General features: G+C 38.1%; 1 protein-coding gene across 3 annotated transcripts in view; it reads left to right on the forward strand.

The window, feature by feature from the left end:
• ABCC9 (ATP binding cassette subfamily C member 9) overlaps positions 1–22,928 on the forward strand; it is a 127,795-nt gene that overhangs the window by 64,691 nt on the left and 40,176 nt on the right. For 2 of the 3 annotated variants that reach the window (XM_080662427.1, XM_080662426.1), the window contains exons 19-29: positions 4,772–4,810; positions 6,370–6,471; positions 8,306–8,390; positions 10,918–10,998; positions 12,681–12,818; positions 12,958–13,083; positions 17,767–17,863; positions 18,511–18,740; positions 20,239–20,387; positions 20,596–20,665; positions 21,663–21,820. In XM_080662427.1, coding sequence (XP_080518553.1) covers positions 4,772–4,810; positions 6,370–6,471; positions 8,306–8,390; positions 10,918–10,998; positions 12,681–12,818; positions 12,958–13,083; positions 17,767–17,863; positions 18,511–18,740; positions 20,239–20,387; positions 20,596–20,665; positions 21,663–21,820 — 1,275 coding nt within the window. The remainder of the gene's footprint in view (positions 1–4,771; positions 4,811–6,369; positions 6,472–8,305; positions 8,391–10,917; positions 10,999–12,680; positions 12,819–12,957; positions 13,084–17,766; positions 17,864–18,510; positions 18,741–20,238; positions 20,388–20,595; positions 20,666–21,662; positions 21,821–22,928) is intronic. The other variant, XM_080662428.1, reaches the window with a different exon arrangement.

Raw genomic sequence — 22,928 nt, forward strand, 5'->3', positions numbered from 1 at the left:
AATAAATGATATGGGAATCAGGAAAGTATTTTTACATAACCCAATTATTTATTTTCTGCATTCCTAAGTAAGATATCCTATCTCATTTCAAAAAGGTTGTGAATTATTATATTTAAAATTACCTAGTCTAATAAATATTAAAAAAGAGATAAAATTATCAAAAGGAAAATAAGGCTTAAGTAAAAATCTGAGAAATTAATAGCTAGAAATGCATGCACCAGAGTCCATTATAAAATATGGGCCACAAATTCCACTCTGAGCTTCATGAAAGCTAGGCCAAGGGGGGAATAAAAAATAGAAACATGCATTTACTCAATAGAGGTTAAGATATTTTTTGGAAAGAAATCTCTCCCGTGGATTCTAATTTAAAAAGCTAATAAGAGGTTGTATCTTAGAGAAAGAGCCCATATGGTGAAGGTGTGAGAAAGGATTTAAGATAATTCTAAGTATTTATATAATTTCCATAATTTACAAATCATCTTTTTATGAATACTTAATAGACAATAATTCCATCTCTTAATGGCAGAAGGACAAACATTTTCTTTAAAAAATGTTTGTGTTGGCTCAGATACACACACAACTTAGAAACTAAACCTTTAAAAGTTTCGATAAGCTAACACTAGTTCCATTTTTCTTTAATTACAAAAAGTACTTAATTTTCCTCCATGGTATCTTTAATAGCTGATAAACATATTTTTAATCAGGAATATTCAGAGAATACTGACCTTTTTTTAAAGAGTTATTTGTAATTACTCTTCATTTCAGAAAAAAAGCTGTTGTGACATTATGTATAGTCAAAACTGTTGTGACATTATGTATAGTCAAAGGCATATAAATGTTATGAAAACAAGGCTAATTTAGAAATTATCAATACTGCTAGGCTGATGATGTGCAAATGCTAAGAAAAAAGTACTTTATTACAGCAGACTAGATTTTTGATATTTTTCAAAGCTCAAAAAATAAAAAAGCAAAACAATAAACTAAATGCTATGGTAAGGCACCCAGTGCATTGCTGTCATAGTTGCATCATTGCTTGTATCTCTGGTTGTATGAATTAAATGTGTCCTCATAGAACAGCATGAACAAAGAGCAGTAAAGTACTCTGCCCTCTGGCAGAGCTAAATATTTACTTTGGCCAGGAGAGAAGGTACTGCTGCTCATGCAGGACCTACGTGGGTAGAACCTGGTACACAGCAAAGACATCTGTAGATGTTTCCTTGGAAATTGCTACTTTTGACCTAGTCTGACATCTTGTAGTCCCAGAAGAGAAAGGTGAAAGAGAGGAAGAAGTGACTGTCAGAATGCCTGGGTTCTTACTGCTGCATCGAGGTGTGCTCTTTGTTCATTTCAAAGCAAATGTTCTGCCTGCCAGAAGTTGTCCTTTCCTAAATGTCATGATAAACAATGATTTCCTACCTGTATCTTAGGAGCTAGAACTCCAGCTTTACCTGTTGGATGGTTCCAGTGAGAGAGTCCAGACTGTATAATGGTGCTAATCATGTAAAGCAGAACCATCATTTATCTCTGCTTTCTCTTTCTTTTCCCTTTCCACTCGCTATGCCATCAGCCAGCCTATGATCAGGCCCCATCTGTCCTGATGTTCCATCTTCTTATGTCTTCATTAATCAACTTTGTCTTCATGGCTCAGTTATTCTAAGACTAGTGAATTGAGGAGTTACTCCTTTTGATGGGATTTTACCTGGCATGAAAGAATAATAACACATGGAGTCAGCTTTTCTGGATCAGATAGCATTGTTGTGTCCACTTCTAGCTCTCCTTCTTCCAAACACTGTTTCTGTTTTAGGCTTGTAAAAGTCACTAGTTCCATTTCATAAGGTATCAACCATGATACTTGGAAGTGGCTAGAACACCGGATTTAACTTTTACTCTTGAAGAAAAATACACACACATTCTGCATGCAGAAGTGAAATCGTATGCCATTTTTCCAGAAGAGGATTTTCCATCTGACCTCTTTGCTTTCTCTTGTTGCCTTCAGTAATGATAACTACCACACTGAATGGTGGAAGACGAGTCTGGATGGGTACCCAGTGATTTTCATGTAATCAAATATGAACTGATGTTGGAATTAATGGCTAACTCTAGTTATTTATTTTGGAAGATAAAAAAATAACCTTCCACAACTGAATTTGATTAAACATGTTGCTATGAGAAAGAGTTAGAGTAGGTGGTCTCTAGAAGTTAAGGACTATGTCATTATTCCTGGAAAATGTTAGTGAAAGAACAGGGTAATTTTTATTTGTTTTTGTGAGATGACTACCAGCAAATGGACATATATCTACTTTTCTTTCTTCCTCTGAAACTAGTATATGATATATAACTTTTACACTTAAAGGAAAATATACATAAATCCTGCAAAGGGAAGTCTTCAGAAATGAAGATCCACTATATGCTGTCTTTTCTAATTCAGGACACTATTATATTAATTAACCCATTGTTCTTATATGTCTTTAATTTCTTGCTATTTCATTATGCTCCATTTTAAGAAAAGGTCTTGCTGATCTCTCAAATAACAGGCATTTCTCTTTTTAAGAGAAGAATCTGCCCATACTTAACCTCCTCACTTTCCTTTTACTCAGTGCATTGCAGTCTGGCTGAGAAGTTCTCACCAAGGCCTGCCTAAGTGCTTTGTTCTCAATCCTACTTAACTTCTCCATAGCTTTTGAAACTGTTCACCACTGATCACTCCTTAAAACCAACTGGTGTTTTGATTTCCATGACACTTTCATTTATTCATTTATTAAAAATATGTATGGCACACCTATAACATGCAAATCATTGTATTAGTTGTTGGAGGTAAATAACTGAACAAGGGAAGCCAGTCCCTATTTTCATAAAGTTTACTCTTTGCCAGCAAAGGCCATCCTATATAATAAAAGCCTAGGTGGCATCACACGATGTCGTCACAAGATGGCCACCACAAGATGGACAGCAGGGGAGGAGAGTTGTGGGAGATCAGGCCGGCAGGGGAGGGCATTTGGGGGTAAACAGGCCACCAGGGGAGGGCAGTTGGGGGTGATCAGACTGGCGGGGGGGCAGTTGGGGGTAAACAGGCCAACAGGGGAAGGCAGTTGGGAGCAATTGGGCCGGCAGAGGAGGGCAGTTGGGGGCGATCGGGCCGGCAGGGGAGAGGTTAGGCATCGGGCTGGCAGAGGAGCAGTTAGGGGGCAATCAGGCTGGCAGGCAGAAGCGGTTAGGGGCAATCAGGCAGGCAGGCAGGCGAGCGGTTAGGAGCCAGCAGTCCTGGATTGTGAGAGGGGATGTCCCTGTGGGATCGGGCCTAAACCAGCAGTCGGACATCCCCCAAGGGGTCCCAGATTGGAGAGGGTGCAGGCTGGGCTGAGGGACAACCCCCCCTCCCCGATGCATGAATTTCGTGCACCGGGCCTCTAGTAAGGAAATAAGAAAATACTCTCATAATTAATTATTTGGTTCAATTTTTATGAATGCCAAGAAAAATATGTGCATGGTTTTATAAGAAATAATAATAGGAGGATGAATAAATGAATGATACTTGAACTTATATTTTAAGGATAAACCAAAATTAATGTGTCAAAAAGCCAGAATCAGCAATAGAAATGAAGATGAAAGGTGGGAAAAACATTCTAATTCTTCAATTTTTCTGCAGTCTGCTGCAGGATCCTCTTCATTTCTTAGCTCTTAAATTATTTTCTTGACTTCAGCTACTTTGAAAATATGAACAACATACCAGTTCTGACCAAAATCTTTCTTTTGAAGACTGAACAGCAGCTCTAAAAAGTCTTATGTAAGCTGCAAATTCAACACATCCAAAGCAAGCTCATATATCTCGTATCTCCAAAACCTGCTTCTCCTGTATCTTGGTAGGGGTGTGTCCGCACCCCTGAAATTGGTTGGTGGGTGCCGAAGACAGAACTCAAAGATTCAACCTAAATTCTTTTTTCTCTCTCCATTGCCTGCAAAATGCAACCAATCACTTTTCTTATGTCTGTCCTTAACATTTCTATGTGTGTTTTAATATTTTTAGTTTAAGTAATTATCATTTATGTGAACTACTTACTCTAATATAACCCCGTCACCTTTCTTCACACCATTGCAAGATTTACCTTTTTGAGATGCAAATCTGATTATTTCTGTGTTATAATTTATTTTATTAATGAAAAAGTAACATTCTAGAGATCTTTGCATACTACATCAGGATCTTTCATGATCTGGTACCCAATTAACTTTTTAAACTCATATCCTGCCACTCTACCCACTTTCACCAATTTGCTCCAGTAACTCTGAACTGCAGGTAGTTCTCAAATGTGCATACTGTATATGTAATACTTTGCCCCAGATTGGTGGCCTTCAGATAGCTAATTAGGAGTTTAAATAGATTAAATTTGAAATTTTAAAGGTAAAAAAGCCTTGGAGATATTGAATTCTGATGCAGACTAGGAAACTATTCTAGAGAAATTACCTAAATTTATACAACTAGTTGGAGCAGAGTTGGGGCTAGAACCCAGGTCATTGTATGAATCCAAATTTTGTATGAAAAGAACAGTGGTATCTATCTTTTGGAAGCTTACTAAGTAATTATTTTCTAACCAATTAAGACATTAAAAATATCATTTATCTTATTTGTCTTTGAAACTAATATAAAAAAAACCCACTTCGGAAATGTAGCTGTTTCATGTGTCCAATGTTTATTTGATCTCTTACTTGATATGTGCAGACAGTCATTCTGTATTTATATTTCATAATTAATGAACATTGTTTGCCATACTTGCAGTGTAAATGAATCTGAACCTTCTTTTGAAGCAACCAGAAGGTATTATTTCTATTTTAATCTGCATTTAATAAGAATAACTTCCTTCCTCAGACTTTACTTGATAATCTCTTGCTCCTATTCATTTTGTTCATTCTGATGATGTATAAAGTTATTTATTAAAATGTGCTAGAATATCTCCAATAGCAGTGGTTCCCAACATTTGCAGGCTGCTGAAAGAATTAATTTGCCAAAATGGTCCATTGTGTCCACTGTTTTCCTTCAGTGAGTCACATACGTCTCAACTTTGGCTGAAACTCAATCTGTTCTTAGCACACTGGGTTTGGGATTTCATAAAATGGCAAAAGGGGTTGGGGGGAGGTAGAAGAGAGTAAAGGGGGAGTGATAAATTATGACATAAGGAGACTTGACTTTAGGTGCTGAACGCACAATGCACTATACAGATGATGTATTATAGAATTGTACATCTGAAACCTATAACCAATGTCACCCCACTACATTCAGTAGAAATGCAAGAACTAATACATATATTGTTTATGAGTTAAACAGTGATGGAATCTGTGAATAAGGTAGAGATGGAGAGCCAAGTGCTTCAGGAATTTAAAAAAGAAAAAAATCACTTAGAGGACTTGAGGGAAGGGGAAGCAGACATGTCAGTAGTTGGGAACCACTGTTTTGCTGCACATATGGTTATCTAAAAGACCATTAGCATATGTATATTATGCCTTCTAAACTCCTAGACATGTTTCTGGATAATCCCTGAGCATTTCTAACTACTCTTTTTCTTAACCTTACTCTCTTTTAATCTTAATTCCTTTATTAGTACTTACAGACCATGAACTAACTGTGGACCAGTGACCCCTTCCCTGCCCCAATCCCATCATCTTCTTTATCTTCAACTCACATGCATTTTCCTAATTATTGCAAATTAAATTCTGAGATATAGATCTGCTAGAATTTGCAAGCTAAAAAAGGGGGGGGGGGCGAGAGGGTTATCATTTTTAAAAAATAAACTATTTTAGTATGTATTGAAATACGTAGTTTTTAGGTGTATATGTATTTCAATATTGAAATGGACTCCTCAAGATAGTATTCTTTGCTTTGAAATATGTATTATCTATTGCCTTAAATGTGTTATGTGATTAAGCCACAAACACATACTATAATTATAGAATCAATTCACATTTTAAGGTCTACATATAAAATGTATAGTTATGCAAAGTGCTTTTAATACAAATTAAAATATCTGTGGCTGTGAGAAAGTGAACTGTTATTTATCTTTATTTAAAAAACTATACTCATTTTAGAAAAGAAATTTTTAATTAATAATTTCTACTTTTAAACACTTCTTTATCATAGCAAAATCAAATTTCACACATTTTGTGACATTTTGATAAAATTCTAATCCCTTGAATTCAAGTGGAATCTTTAACCATTCATTAATCAAGTTGGTGGTTATTAAAATGTTCTCTTTTAGGAGTTTTCCATTTCTGTGTTTGCAATATTTTATTGGCTTTTATTTTATTTAATTACACTGATACACATACAGCATAGCACCCTTGCATAATTTTGTTGTATTGTTTTTCTTTTCCATTTTCCAGTAGGAGCAGGTATTCTGTGGCTTATGCAGCTCAAAAGCCTTGGTTATTAAATGCAACAGTAGAAGAAAATATTACCTTTGGAAGTCCTTTCAACAAACAGAGGTAATTTTGAATGTATAAAATCTAGAACTAAAATGAGCAACTATTTCGAACCCTTATATTTGGTCCACAGTGTCTGGAATCTTTACACAGGGAGTTCCTTTCCTCTCTGCTTGACCTCCTTCCAACCACATCACCAGGTCTTTTATAAAAATTTATTTATTTTTATTTTATTGATTTTAGAGAGGAAGGGAGAGAGAGATAGAAACATCAATGATAAGAGAGAATCATTGCCTCCTGCACGCCCCACACTGGGGATTGAGCCTACAACCCAGGCATTTGCCCCGACCAGGAATCAAACTCACCTCAACCACTGAGCCACACTGGCTGGGCATCACCAGATCTTTTGATTCAACTCTTTTAAGAGAAAGTCTCATTGGAAGTTTCAGGCCATTATGTACATTTACTAAGAACGGTTTATACACCAAAATTAAACAGCCGAAAATGCAGTGTGTATATATGTGTGGTGGGGAGGGGTGGTGGTGGTGGTGGTGGTGGTGGTGAGGTTATTGGTAAGCAAAAGGAAAAACCCAACTAAGCAACAAAAAGAATGTTAACTTTGGAAAAAAGAGGGAGATTGTGGGATCTTTTAATATCACTGGAGTGTTCAAAGCTATGACCTTTTCCTTAAGCCACTCTCACAAGGGTGAGTCTTAAGACCCCAAAACTGGGTCTTAAAAGTTAAGGAGAATTAGGTAGGGGAGAAGCACAAGGAAGGGGACAGGAAGAGGAAATAGATTGTGTGGGAGGAAGAACCTAAATGGCATGGGGTCTGTTTGGGGCCTGGGAATAGACCAGACAGAAAGGGATTAGGGGATAATGACAGTGGGAAGCTAGATTGTAAAGGAAGGCTGAGACAAGGTAGTGGTAGGCCCTGAAATACAATTGGATGTAATTGTGTGCATTCTGAGGAGGCACAGCACGTTTTAGAAATGGAAATAATAAGGTGAATGTGATATTAATCTAGCAGTGTAATGACAGATATATGGGATGAATCTGAATTAAAAACAATGCAACACTTAGAAGATTGTTAGAATAATTACCCAGGCATGTAGTATTTGTTGCCTGCATCTGGGAGTGACTAGAAAAGTGGAAAAGAAGAGGTGGTTGACAGAAAACCATTCTAGAAAAAGAATGGACAGATATGAGCAGGGAGAAGAAGAGGGAAGAATCAAGAATGACTTGAATATTTTAAGACTAGGTGGTTGACAAAAATGAAACCTTTGATATTTTTTCCAACACTTTCAAACTCTCTGCTTCCCTATACTTCCAATCCATTCGATCTCCTGTCCCAGCCTTAGATAAATTTGAATACTGTCAATCTTCTTCATCTGTTTGCTCTTCCTTCAGCGTGCGTGATTACTATGCACAGACACCCATGCAAAACCCATGATTTAGTCCTCGTGAGCCTCCTGTTGTCTGTCATGTGCACTGTAAACTCATTTATCTTTGTACAGTTTTTTAAGCTTCCTTTCTCTCATATCTTGACAAATTATGACTCATCTTGCTGGATATTATTTACACCTTGCTTCCTCTGCAAAGATGTCACTAACTTCTCAGAATGGTGAGTCATTTCATTCTATGTATTCTAGGAGCACCTAACAAGGTACATTTTTATTATATGTTTCTGCATCAGTCTTGTTCTCCACTTACTAGCTTTGTAAGCATGAGAACCAATACCTATTTATCTCTGTATCCACAAACTTAGAGTAGAGGCTAATGTTCCCAATTGCTCAATAAATGGCCCATTTCAGCTTCCAAGATATTGAACTTGGGACTTCATTTATGGGCAGCATATTAGTAGTGTTCTAAAAATTCAACATCATTTCTTCTAAAGGTATAAAGCCGTCACAGATGCCTGTTCTCTTCAGCCAGATATTGACTTACTACCATTTGGAGACCAAACTGAAATTGGAGAGAGGGTGAGCTATGTATAGTTCGATTAAATGATGAAAAAAATCTAGAAAAGTCTTTTGGTTTCCTTTAATCTTTAATGGAGCATAATAAAATCTGAGAGGTTAAAATTTGTATGTTGCCCTAGTGACAAGTTCCAGAAACAGGAATACAGGAGCTCTTTGATGCCATTCTCTCTTAAGCGTTTGTTGAGTAACCACCATATACTTAACATTGTGCTGTTCACAAGGAAAATAGAGCAGTTTCTGCCTTTGATCAAATGTGTTTTTACTTTCTTGAAGTTTACTTTAAATTGATTTGGAAACCAAGATTGCTTTCGACAACTTCTTCTACTCGTCAGCATTGATTTATTCTTGTTAAAGTGTTCTTTTTTTTTTTGAGTGTGTGTAAACATGTTTTTCATTGATGTTTTATCATTCTGACCAACTGAAAAATATTTATACCTTCATGTAATCTTTATAACAATGTTCGGCTAAAATTGCTATAGGCGTCAAGTATTGTGCAAAAGATTTTATATGCTACCTGCATATTGAAGCTGAGCAAACAAAGGCTGAGAGGGGTTAAAGAGCTTGCCCAGTCACAGAGTCAGGGTGCAGCTGGAGTTAGTCTGACTCTGTAGTCTGCATTATTTTTTTTAATAAAAAAGTCAAGTTTATTTGTTCATTTCTTGCATTTGAAATATTGCTCAATGACATCCTTGGCCTAAGACTCTTTGCCATAGTCCTCAACCACCACACAACTGAAACCAACCACATTACGGGGTCTTCCCTCTTTGTGGATTTTGCAGAGGTCTATCAATTATCCTAGTTGCTTGTTGCTGTCAACCTTAACTAGGTTGATTTGGTGTTCAGCACAAACAGCCTCCACCAACTTGATATTCTTAGGCTCATCACAGTTAGATGCAAGCACACAAAGGTAGGCTTGGCACTTGTCTCAGGCGGTGCCAGCTTTGCAGTGAATTCTTTTTGCTAGGCCATCCTGAATAAGGGTGGTCTTTAGCACCCCTTATAAAGCAGTATTAACACCCATTACTCCTCAGGCAGCAATACCTTCCTCAGCCATGGCAGTGGGTTATGGGTGGAGCCATATCTTGAACACACCAAGTCCTCTGCCTCTGTGCAACTCTTCAGTGGCAGGGAAAGAGCTATAGTGTGCATTCTTAATGAGTATTTATTGCACCATAGTTTAGTATTTAAGGGCATGAACTTAACTTCTCAGAGCCTTAGTTTTTATATTTGTAAAATGAGAACAATCTACACGAATAAAAGAGAAAGATGCAAATTGACCATATCTTTGTGACACCCACCAGCCAATCAGGAGTGAGTATGCAAATTAACCCAACAAAGATGGCAGGTTAATTTGCATATACAGGTGCCGAGCAGCCAGGGGCAGGATGCTTGTGTTATTGCCATGGTGACGACACAGGTGTTCGGCACTGCCCCAGTAGCTCCGGGCCTCTGGGCAGCGTGGGAAGGTGGAAAGGCAGCTCTGGCTGGAGCGAAGGTGGTGCCAGCAGCCAGGGGAAGGAAGGCCCATTCTTGCACGAATCTTTGTGAATCAGGCCTCTCGTCCTACATATTGGAATTACTGTGAGGAATAAAAGAAATAAGGAATGTAAAGCCATTCACACAAGTCTGACATGTACTAAGAGCTCACTAAATATAGCAGGCCTTCAAATAACATCATTTTGTCATTTTGTTCAGCATCATTGCATTCAACATCATTTTGTTCATCGTCGTTTTGTTATAACATTGAGATGCTTTTGTTTTTGTTTTCAATATATTTTTATTGATTTCAGAGAGGAAGGGAAAGGGAGATAGAAACATCAATGATGAGAGAGAATCATGGATTGGCTGCCTCCTGCACGCCCCCTACTGGGGATCAAGCCCTCAACCGGGCGTGTGCCCTTGACCGAAATCAAACCCAGGACCCTTCAGTCCGCAGGCCAATGCTCTATCCATTGAGCCAAACTGGCTAGGGGCATTGAGATGCTTTTGGAACTTAACTCATGTTTATATCAATTAGCCTGTTATTTTGCCATGGTTCCAAGAACCTGTGGACTATGTTAAGTGAGGATTTACTGTACTAGATTTTTTTAAATGTTATAATCAACACTTGACTAGAAAAGCATATTGCTGCATGGTTCTGTTGAAGAAAACTTATAATATCAAATTTATTGGTAAGAGGTATACGTTAAGTACACTAAAGACACAATTCACAAAATGAGAAAAAAAAAAAGGAATTGTTTGTGGTCTTTAGCACTCACCAGTGTTTTGGTTGATAATGCTTTTGTACAAGAGAGCTCTCTATCGGAATGAAAGTGGGCTTAATGTTATCAGTCAGGAATTACCTTAATATAATTCAGGTATTGACCACAAGATAGTTTTCATTTTATCTCATCAATGTTATCACAATTTAATTAGTAAGTTACCATTATTTTAAGAGGGTTTTTTTTTTGGTACTTAAGAAGGAATTTTTAACCAGCAGATCATTTAATAATGAAAAGGTGGATATTTATGGATATTTCTTTTCTAGGGCATCAACCTGAGTGGGGGTCAGAGGCAAAGAATCTGTGTGGCACGAGCTCTCTATCAAAATACCAACATTGTCTTCTTGGTGAGAATATGGCCTTTACTTATATTTCTACTCATTGTTTCCCTCTGGAAATGAGTCTTTAAAGGACAAGTCAAATAATTTAAGAAAAGATGATTTAACTTGTGAAATCATAGAAAATGTAGGAGAAACAAATCCTTACAGTATAAATCAGATCAACATGTAAGGTAATTACTTGGGGGCTCTATATTGATGTCCAAGAGACTGAGGTGCCCACATAGTTGTTTATATGAGTTTCTGAACCACGAGGATAATTAATGAGGGAGTGTGAATGGTGCTGGATCAACTAGACGGAATCATAGGGCTTGTTTATATTTTCTGACAAAGAAAGAAGGTCTGGAAAATACATTCCTGGTGGACATAAGCATGGCACTCCGTTCCAGTGGTGTACAACTCAGGCTGTGGATAAGATTTGTCTGTGAAACTTCCTAAAACTATAAAAATCTTATTACCACCCTTAGACCCATTCAATCATAATCTGTAAGGGCAGGTCTAGAGTCTGTGTTTTAAAAAAGCTTCATGGATGTTTAGCATGTATATCCAGGGTTATTAAGTTGGTTCTACCTGTGGATCCACAAATAAAATTAGATGATTATGTTGATTATAAATTTATTCTAGTTTGGTTCCTACAGCAGGAGGAAGTCAAAGTAACTTAGCTTAAAAATAGATAACGTATATCAGATACCAGAAGACTATGTAAATGCATCCTTCCCTGCCTTTTCCTTCTGCACAATTTTTAAACTATAAGTCTGGTTTCCAGACCTCCTTTAAAGTTTTCCCTTCACCCAATCTTGAGAACCTCTTCAAAAAGTAGGTTGGTTTTGGAGTTTCCCACTAAGTTGGACCCATTACTGGAGATGGGAGTAGAATTTGGACATAGCATAAATTCACTTCAGGTTAATCTCCCTAAGAATACCAGTCCCAATTTTTTCCAGGAAAAAGCAACAACACTCTAAAAGCCATAGCAGGTTCTAACAGTAATTTGTGTAATTGTAAATCTTTTTCATAATGAATGAACCCCAACTAGGAATGACTTCTTGAACTTTGGGATTAGTTAATGACTAAGCCACCTGAGGACCAAGTAACTTGGAAATCTGAAAGAGACCAAGGTCTTCTGGGTATCATATTCTATCCTAGTTCCTTTCACTGCCTTCAATTTACAGACCCTTACTTACCTCAGCTATAGAACCATGAACCCAGTCATAGGGTCAACTTATTGTGTATTCCTAGCCATTCATTATAGGTTTATTTTGCATAATCTCTAATAGCTTCTTTATTTAAATTTTATTTATTGATTTTGAGAGAGAGAAAAAAAACATTGATTTGTTGTTCCACTTGATGACTCTCTCTGAAGACAAATTGCTTATCTTTAAGGCAGCGTTTTCCTTCTTGATCAGTGTGTAAGTTTCCTTTCACTGGTATAAAAAATTGCCATAATTAGTGGCTTAAAAAATACAAATGTATTATCTTACAGTTCTGTAGGTTAGACATCCAACATAAAAAAAATAAAAGCTTCATTTTAATTTATTTTTTCTGACAATTTAAAGTTATATGGGGTCTGTTTTTATAAATTATATTTGAGGGATAATTTGTCTTTTGTTTATTTGTATTTCTACTTTCTAGAGGAATTAAGTTACATAAAGGGTATAGAAATTTTTACCTTCTCCCTGTTTTACTGGTTGTAGGATGATCCATTTTCTGCCTTGGACATTCACTTGAGTGATCACTTAATGCAGGAAGGGATTTTGAAATTTCTCCAAGATGACAAGAGGACACTCGTTCTTGTGACTCACAAACTGCAGTATCTAACACATGCTGACTGGGTGAGAGTTCAGAGGAAGTTTCATTAATTTTTATATGATAGTTCTTTTAATAAACAGGGACCCTAAGAAGTGCTTTCTGAGATCAAGGTGATTCCTCTGGCTAGTTAAGGCTTTTTGTGCTAATATGTGCTTTCCTTAGATCATAGCCATGAAAGATGGAAGTGTCCTAAGAGAAGGAACTTTGAAGGACATTCAAACCAAAGATGTCGAGCTTTATGAACACTGGAAAACACTTATGAACCGGCAAGATCAAGAATTAGAAAAGGTAATTGTTCATAGTTTGGAAGTGTTCAGAGTCCAGTTCAGAAGAGTGAGAAATGTACCGTTTAATTACTAAAAATATTTTAAAGAAATACTTACATTTAATGTTTAATATTTGATAATGGTCCTCATTTGAAATCCTCATTTGAAAGTAACTGCATATTTATATGTAATAAAAAATGGGCTATTTTGAAACTATAAAATTCTAATGATGTCTTTTGGATGAAGTGCTGTCAGATTTTTAGAAGATTTTTATTAGAATTTGAACCATGTTACAGTAATGGGTGTGATTAAAGCTTAAAGTAGTTGCTGAAGCATGATATATCCTTATTTTATGTTATGTATATCTTATTTTTCTCACCTGTAATGTGAGAATATTTTCATTTACTACCTATAAGTGGAGGGTCATGGGTAAAACAAAATCTAAGATACATTTGAAAAAAGGAAGATCTGTGAGCTGTGGGTGAAGTTGTAAAGCATGTATAGGATAGGGTTGAGTTGGGAGTGAAGGAAGGTGATCAGAAAGAAATAACAATAAAAATTTACATTTGTATAGCTTTTAAAGACCACAAAGCCCCTTTTACATGATCTCATTTAATTAGCACAAAATCCCAGAAATCAGGAAAAAAAAAATAAAGAGAGTGAGAAATTAGTGAAAAAAAAAATACCATCTCACCTTTACAGATGGGAAAACAAGCTCAGAGAGGCTAAGTAACTTGCCCAAAGTTGTAGAGTATAACAAGTGATCCTAATTGGACTTAACTCAGGTCCATAACTAATAATGTGAGTTAAATGTTATGTATGACATAAATATAACATTGAATGAGGTAATAACAGAGTTGAAAATCAGATTGAGTTAATTAAAGAAGAATAATTTGTGATTGAAAGGCCGAAATTGTAAATTGAATTAGTAAATTTTTGAATTCTTATCTTTTGAGTTGGGCCTAAGAAATGTCCAGAATTTTGTACCTCTAGCTAGGAATGAACATTATAAAATGAAATCTATACCAGCAAGTTTCTGAGAATATTAAAAAAATTAAAACATATTATTTTATAAAGGAATAAAAGGACCTATGTTTCAATAGATAAGGGAAAATAAAAAGTCAGACAGATGCTGAGATTGCTCTGTCTTATGTGGATTTGCCAAAAATATCAAAAGCAAACTACACAAGGAAGAAATGATATATGTAAAAATACTTAAGTAGAATAAGACAAATCATAGAACCATTAAAAGACATTCGCAAAAAAAATTACAAGATACAATTGGCAAGTGCCAACTTAGGAATTATACTGTGAGAAGCTTGATTATGAATTTACTTGGGATAGCTCCAAATGATAATTTTTCAGATGCCAGGAAGAAAAGAATATGATGTAAGCTTAAGGAGTAGGATCATTTATGGTTTACTTTGGAAAGAAGATCTGGAACGAGAGAGAGAAAGAGAAAGAGTGAGAGAGAGTGCTCTTGGCTTGATTTTGTGGTAATACTGTTAAGCAAGCCAGAAAGAAAGTCTGTTAAGTTGTATTTAGAAATGAAATGATCACTTGAGATAGCATAGCTCTATAATTAAAGACACATTACAGGCCTCTAAATCAGTGGAGGGAGATATGGAGCAAGTTAGGGTGTGGACAGCTGTGAGGTGGACTGGTGGCCAGTAGAAGCCAAATGAACCATGCACCTGCTCAGAATCCTCATCTGGAAATAGAGGGAGGGTACTGCCACCTGGGAAAGGGCAGACACCTGAATTCATCTGAAGCCAGGGAGAGTCACACTGTGGGACAAGACACCTAGAACACCTTGGGGAAGTGTTTGTAAAACAGCTTCTTGTTTAATTTGTTATGTGGCAGGACAGGGTGTGTGCCTAGAGCACTTGTTCTCAACCAGGGCAGATTTTGCCTATTAGGAGATATTTGGCAACATCTAGAGACATTTTTTGTTGCTGCATCTGGGGGGCAGGTGCTACTGGCATCTAGTTGGTAGAAGACAGGGACGGAGCTAACCATCTACATTGCATAGGGCAATCCTCACAACAAAGAGTTACCGGGCCCCAATGGTGATAGTGCCAAGGCTGAGAAAGGCTGGCCTACAGCCAGAACAGATTGAGCAAGCAGAGAAGGAAGGTGAAATTAAAGGACCCCCAAAACATCCAGTCTCAGAACATTAGACAAAACTGTCAGTTTAAGGGTTAAGGGGGTAAACAGAAGAGAATACCTATATATATATAAAGCTAATATGCTAAGTGTCCATCCAATTGGTAGCTATGACATGCACTGACCACCAGGGTGCCGATGCTCAATGCAGGAGCTGCTGAGCTGCAGTGACTTGGCAGTGGTGGTTCTTAGGTGACACATCCCGAAACCAGAGAGGAGGGAGCCCAATTCTTCACGGGGCCATGCAATTCCACCTTTGCCTGTTGGTTATGTTGTTGCTGGGGCACTGTCGGCCCTGAATCTGGTTTACTGCACACTTGCATTTGCATTCCACACCTGTATGACAGCAACTTTGCAGAGTGCCCTCTCGCACTCCGGGACCCCTCAGGGGATGTTGGAGAGCCAGTTTTGGCCTGATCCCCACAGGCCAGGCTGAGGGACTCCACCTGCCAAGGGTCCCCACTCACTCTGCAGATGCCCTTCCAGCCACGGCACCACCCCAGGTGCTGCTGGCCGGGAGGTACCACTGGAAGTTGGCTCCAGGGCATATCCAGCACTTCTCGCCCAGTTCCACCCTGCCAGCCACCTTCTAATTAATTTCCTTTCAATGTGCACGAATCCGTGCACCAGGTCACTAGTGTTAAAAGAAATAGCAATGAAAACTACAAGAAGGAGAAGGAAAAGACCTTTTTTAGCTGATTTAAATATTTTTAAAAATTCTAGCTTGGATGACATCAACCATTATCTTCATCATGTGATTAAGTAAAATAAATTGGCATTATTTGATGTTTCCACTCCTAGCCTCCAGCTCTCACCTTGACCTGACCCATAACAGGCATTCAATGATATTAATTGGATAAATGATTCTAATTTCATATTTACTACCTGATCCAAATATCAACACTATTAAAAATTTTTAACCTGTAATGAACTTAATATGAGCATTTTCTAATAAGAAACATGATCTTAAAGATTTTTTAAAAATGTCTACGAGATGTTAAATTTCTTGCTCACATCGCGTGGAGGTTGAACAAGACCCAAATCTTCTATTTTTCAATGTGCAGGTTCATTTTATTTCATTATACTATTCCCAAAGTATTGGGTCCTCTTTAAGTTTGTGTTTTTATCTGATCTCATGTCCAAGCGTTGGTTTTCATATCATGATACAAAATTAAAAGCTGATGTTAAATTGTCTCTGAAAAAAATAACTATTCAGGAGACACTTTCACTTTTATTTTATTTTTTTAACCAAGAATCTGGAAGCAAGAGAGCCATCTAGAATAGCAGGTCTCCTAAATCACACGTGTCGTATGAGGCTAAATAAATAAATAAACCCCAAACCAAAATCGCTACCTAGAGACTGATCACTTCAAAGGTTTGTTGGTTTATTGATGTAAGAAACTGTGATTTATTTATTTATTTTTTGTTTTGTATCAGCATATACAGGAAACCCTTAAATTACCATAGATTGCAAAAGTTTGTGGGTCAGTTGTTTGGAACTCAGAATGCATTTCCCCACAGAAACCGGGGACATGGTTAGTTTCCCAGAATGTCGGGCAGAAGCTCATTTAATCCACTGTGTAACACAATGCTACTCCAGTTCCAAAGCCAGTGGGACAAGGGTGTTGGAAGCAGAGGAGTGGAGAAAATGAAATGCTTTTCCTTTCTTGAGGCTAGTCTGCAGCAACCCTTAAAAATTCACAGTTTGATTTTGGTACCTTTCCCCTTCTCTTTCTGCATATATCCTCTTCTTAGGTCTTTCTCCTAAACTGCTAGGCACCCAAGTACCCTCATTTCCCATTTCCTTCAAAATTGCTTATGTTTCTTTAATTCCTATTGAACTCTCTATCTTTTGTGCAGCTATCTTAGCGAGATGCTAAAGAAACTCATTCTGATTTAATAATTCACAATAACAGTGTAGGACAGGTAGTGCTTTAGTCAGTTTAGAATCACATGTATTTTTTTAAACATATTTTTATTGATTTCAGGGAGAGGAAGTGAGAGGGAGAGATAGACATATCAATGATGAGAGAGAATCATTGATCGATTGCCTCTGGCACGCCCCCTACTGGGGATTGATCCAGCAATCTGGGCATGTGCCCTGATAGGGAATCAAACTCTGACCTCCTGGTTTATAAGTTGAAGCTCAACCACTGAGCTACACCGGTGGGGCTAGAACAACATGTATTTTTAAGGAAGATATATATTAACATAGGTAAACCTTTAGTTAGTGAAACTACAGGGAATATCTGACAGTGATATAAAAATAAAGCAAGTATCCCTGTCCCTGGGGGCAGCTCCATCATGCTGTTACTACCTTCCCAGGCTTCCTGCTCTGTGCCTTTAGCTCTGAAGCACCCCCTATAAACCTCAGGCATTGCCCCACACTGCTCCTCTGGCAGGAGTTTGGGACCTCTAGAGAGCACAGAGCCCACATGGTAAAGGTAACTAACAATTGGTACTGTGAGTCACTTTTTGGCAAGTCAAAACCGTCCTGTGGTTGTGAGCTCCTTAAGTGACAGCCTGATGTTTCCTGTAGGATATGGAAGCTGACCAAACAACATTAGAGAGAAAAACTCTCCGAAGAGCCATGTATTCAAGAGAGGCCAAAGCCCAAATGGAGGATGAAGATGAAGGTAGATTTTTTTTCTTACATTTGAAATATTCATATGGGTAATAGGATGTGAGGGTTTTACTTTGGCAATTGACGCATGAGTGTGCCACTGAGGAATAAGCCTCTTTGTAGGGGGAAAAGAGCTAAATCAAATACAGAATAGTGAAAATGAAAAGAGTAGGAGTGAAGGAAAGTTGTATGTAATCAATCATCAGGCATCTTGAGGAATTTCCCATAGTAAGTCTTGGTACATTTGTGCTGTGTGAGAGAGAGCTGAAATGAGGTTTTTCCTGCCAAAAGCATTGAAATGTTCTAAGCCTAATACTTGTATTTCTATAACTTTGAGGGAGATTTTTAAAAATATATATTTTTTATTAATTTCAGAAAGGAAGGGAGAGGGAGAGAGAGATTGAAACATCAATGATGAGAGATAGTCATTGATTGGCTGCCTCTTGCACACCCCCTACTGGGGTTGAGCCCACAACCCGGGCATGTGCCTTTGGCTGGAATCAAACCTGGGACCCTTCAGTCAGTCAGCAGGCCGATGCTCTGTCTGCTGAGCCAAACCAGATAGGCTGACGGAGATTTTTATATGCTTTATTATGGGATAATTACAAATTCTATCTACCTGTTGCCTATCTGAAGTTTAAACAAGCGTTTTATATGCAGAGGAAGAAGAGGAGGAAGATGAGGATGACAACATGTCCACAGTAATGAGGCTCAGGACTAAAATGCCATGGAAAACCTGTTGGTGCTACCTCACTTCTGGAGGATTCTTCTTGCTCTTTCTGATGATCTTCTCTAAGCTTTTGAAGCATTCAGTCATCGTAGCTATAGACTACTGGCTGGCCACGTGGACATCGGAGTACACTATAAACAGTACTGGGAAAGCTGATCAGGTACAGTGGGTTCTGTGTTTAAGTCACCAAGGAAAGGTTGAGATGAACAGTGATACTTTTTTATCTAGTTAGATACTAATAGCCCAAATGTTATAGTACTGTTGTAGTGATTCCCTAAGTTAATTAGAACAGGACCTCTCAAAGTAGGATCTATTATCAATCTGTTATCATCACTTTTATTTTTAAAGTTATAATAAGAAACATTTAAAGACTCAAAGGAATTATATACACACTAGAGGCCTGGTGCACGAATATGTGCACAGGTGGGGTCCCTAGGCCTGGCTGGTGATCAGGGCTGACCAGGGCCCTCTTGCCCAGTCCCAATCAGGGCTGGGTCAATCGGGGCCTGCCAGCCGGGGGAGGAATGAGGGGAGGCACAGGAGGTTGGCCGGCTGGCTGGGGGTGGGACTGCAGGAGGTTGGCTGGCCGCAGGAGGTTGGCTGTGGGAGCGCACTGACCACCAGGGGGCAGCTCCTATGTTGAGCGTCTGCCCCCTGGTAGTCAGTGTGTGTCATAGCAACTGGTCAACCAGCCGTTCCAGTCATTCCAGTCATTTGGTCGTAACGGTCGCAACGGTCGCTTAGGCTTTTATATATATACTAGAGGCCCAGTGCATGAAATTCATGCGTGGGGGGTGTCCCTCAGCCTGGCCTGCATCCTCTTCATTCTGGAACGCCTCAGGGGATGTCCGACTGCCAGTTTAGGCCTGATGCCTGTGAGATCAGACCTAAACCGGCAGTTGGACATCCCTCTTGCAATCCGGGACCACTGGCTCCCAACCGCTCACCTGCCTACCTGCCTGATTGCCCCTAACCACTCTGCCTGCCTGCCTGATGCCCCTAACTGCTCTCCCCTGTGAGCCTGATCCCCCTAACTGCTCTCCCCTGCTGGCCTTATCCCTCTAACTGCTCTCCCCTGCTGGCCTTATCCCCAACTGCTCTCCCCTGCTGGCCTGATCACCCCTAACTGCCTCTGCCTCGGCCTCACCACCATGGCTTTGTCTGGAAGGATGTCCAGAAGGTTGCCTGGAAGATGTCCAGTCTAATTAGCATATTACCTTTATTAGTATAGACATGATGTGTGTGTGTGTGTGTGTGTGTGTGTGTGTGTGTGTGTAACATACATATGGGACTGTGCTGTTGTTTTTCTGATGTTATTTGATATTAACTACCCATACCAGTGAATTAGCTGTTCCTTCTGAGATTAGGGATAGAGAATGAACACTGCAGTATAGAAATCCAAGGATATTTCAAACCTGAAAACAGACACTTCATCTGTCCTTAGACAAACTTTGAAAAAGAATGAAAGAAGTGGGAACTTGGCCTTAGGATTATGGTGGGGATTTACCCTAAGTCTCAAAAATTGCACTCCTTCAATTGCCTAAATTGATGCAAGATAATGAAGTTAACAATACTGTCTGATTTTAAAAATGGTGTTCTAGTAAGAAAAAAAATCAGTTGATAATTTCGTGTGTTTTTGTGTGTTGGTTGCTTCTTAGACCTACTATGTAGCTGGATTTAGCATACTCTGTGGAGCAGGTATTTTCCTCTGCCTTGTTACATCTCTTACTGTAGAATGGATGGGCCTCACAGCTGCCAAAAATCTTCACCACAATCTCCTCAATAAGATAATCCTTGGACCAATAAGGTAAAAGTAATTATTTTTTACTATCATATAAAAATATACATTCATATTGATTTAAGTGAAATGTGAAATTTTAAAGGTTTTTTTCAGTCCTTGAACAAATGAATAGGGACCTTCTCATTTTCATGACTCCAAGATGTCTGTCTATTCACAGTGCTCAGGTTCCAAATAGTTTAGTATTGTCACACATTTCAATCTGTTTATTGGCTAGGTTCTTTGACACCACACCCCTGGGACTGATTCTCAATCGCTTTTCAGCTGATACAAATATCATTGATCAGGTGAGTGTCTGAGTTAGTTCCAAGTTCAAGAATTTTTTTAGTGTAAGCTAAGTAACATTTTGAGGTAAACCATAATTTCTCTTAACAATAGAGGATTTATAACACTTAAATGAAAACCTATTTGCATTCATACCAATATTATAATGCATAGATGATTTCTAGAATAAAATCTTTAAGAAAAACATTAATTGAAAACAATTTATGCATATAGAAGGGAATACTTAGAGAATCAGCATGAAATAAGTAGAAATAGCAGAGGATAAACTAACATTTAAACTCTTTATTATAAAAAGGAATGATTTTGATCAATGTTGTATCTTCATTCACAGTAGAGTTTGTTAAAGTTGAGTTTATGTGGAGTGTCTCCCAGAAGTAAAGAATACAATGCCAAGCTGTCTTAGATGTCCTTTACTTTTATTAGATGGGCTCTTGAATGAGAGAAGCTTTAGATGGCTTGGTAGTTTAGGAAAATTCCAAGGATAATCAGTTTAGTCTTAGGTCCTTAGGCCTTTAGAAGTTTGTCCTGAAATTAAAGACCTCAAACTCAGCTTACATAACTCCAAGAACAAAACCCTTAGGATGACAGAGAAAGAATCCACCAAATTCAGCCCTTGCCTCTTCAGATCTTCCAGAATGGCCTTAGGAACACCTGAATTAACCTCAATTTAGAGAAAGAATGCTTGATGCATGCAGCTGACTAAAAAGTACATGGACAAATAAGATGTATAGCATAGTGCTTTTTATATAAAGTCCACAAGATAAATAGGTAGGTGGGTAGGTAACAACTGACCAATGACAAGTAGGTAGATAGATGGATAAATATACTAAACTACGGGAAGTAAGTAGAGTTGGAGTGAAGAATTGCTTACAATGAAAATATTTATATGCTACTTTCGTAATTAACTGAATAACATCACAATATAAAATGAATATGTTGCGTTATAACTAATGCGTGTTTGAGCCAAAACATTTTTCTTTCAACCTACCTTCATAATAGCACATTCCACCAACTTTGGAATCTCTCACTCGCTCAACGCTGCTCTGCCTGTCTGCCATTGGCATGATTTCTTATGCTACCCGTGTGTTCCTGGCTGCTATTGTGCCTCTTGGAGTTGCCTTTTATTTTATCCAGAAATACTTCCGAGTGGCCTCTAAGTAAGTAAACCAATGTTCTATTCATCTTCAAAAGCCTATATATTTGATGTATTGTGATCCAGATTTACTATAATGTTTTTCAAGATAAGGTATGGAATTTGGAAATGCAACCTATTTTTAGCATGATGAAGCCTATCCTGACATTGAAGATCTATTATAATTGTTTCTGTAATGGGTTGACTGAGTCTTACATAGCCCTGGACATATATTAACATCTGGATTGATCTATTGAATTTTGAGTCCACAGACTGTCAAATTTTTTATCCCATGGTCCTTTTACTGAACATGACATTGGCAAAAAAACTTTAAAAATCCAACATAGTCCCAAAAAATAAGTGAGTTAATATTATTATATTCCCAAATGGTGAAAAAGGTAAAAGATTTAAAAATGCTTAAAAAACATTCTGTAAAACAATACAGTACAAATAAAAAAAGATTAAAGAGATAAAACAGAGTGATGTCTATAAAAGTAGATAATCTTGAATGCTGTAACTTTAAGAGATTGGAAACTTTCAGATTGGATTATTTAACACTAGAGGCCCGGTGGATGAAATTCATGCACGGGTAGGGTCCCTAGGGCTTGGCCAGCGATCAGGACCAATGGGGGCCCTCTGGCTGCTGGCCAGGGCCTCCCTTCCCCGGCTGCCAGCTGCTGGCTGGGGCCTTCCTTGTTCTGTGCCGTCCCCTGGTGGTCAGCACACATCATAGTGAGTGATTGAACTCCTGGTCTCCCGGTTGAACTCCTGGTCTCCCGGTTGAACTCCTGAGGGGACAATTTACATATAGGCTTTTATATATATAGATGCACTTGAGTATCCAGCCAAATAAATGATAGCCAAGGATTTTAAATTATTCTATTAATATGGGATTTGTCATTTGCTGAGATATTGAATGGTGAAATGAAATATAGTACCAGTTGTTTTGAAATGTCCAGTTTAACTTTGAGTTCCTGCTATAAATAGTTCAGTAAATGTTATATCATTGCAATAATCAGATTATTTCAACATTTATTAAGCATTTACTGTGTTTCAAATAATTGTGTGGGCCATGGGGCCGATGAAGAGATCAACGTGACAAGAAACTGTTATGAAACAGTTTTGGGGGAAGA

The sequence above is a fragment of the Plecotus auritus genome (genome assembly GCF_963455305.1).
Source record: "Plecotus auritus genome assembly, chromosome: 3".
NCBI classification, from domain to species: Eukaryota; Metazoa; Chordata; class Mammalia; order Chiroptera; family Vespertilionidae; genus Plecotus; species Plecotus auritus.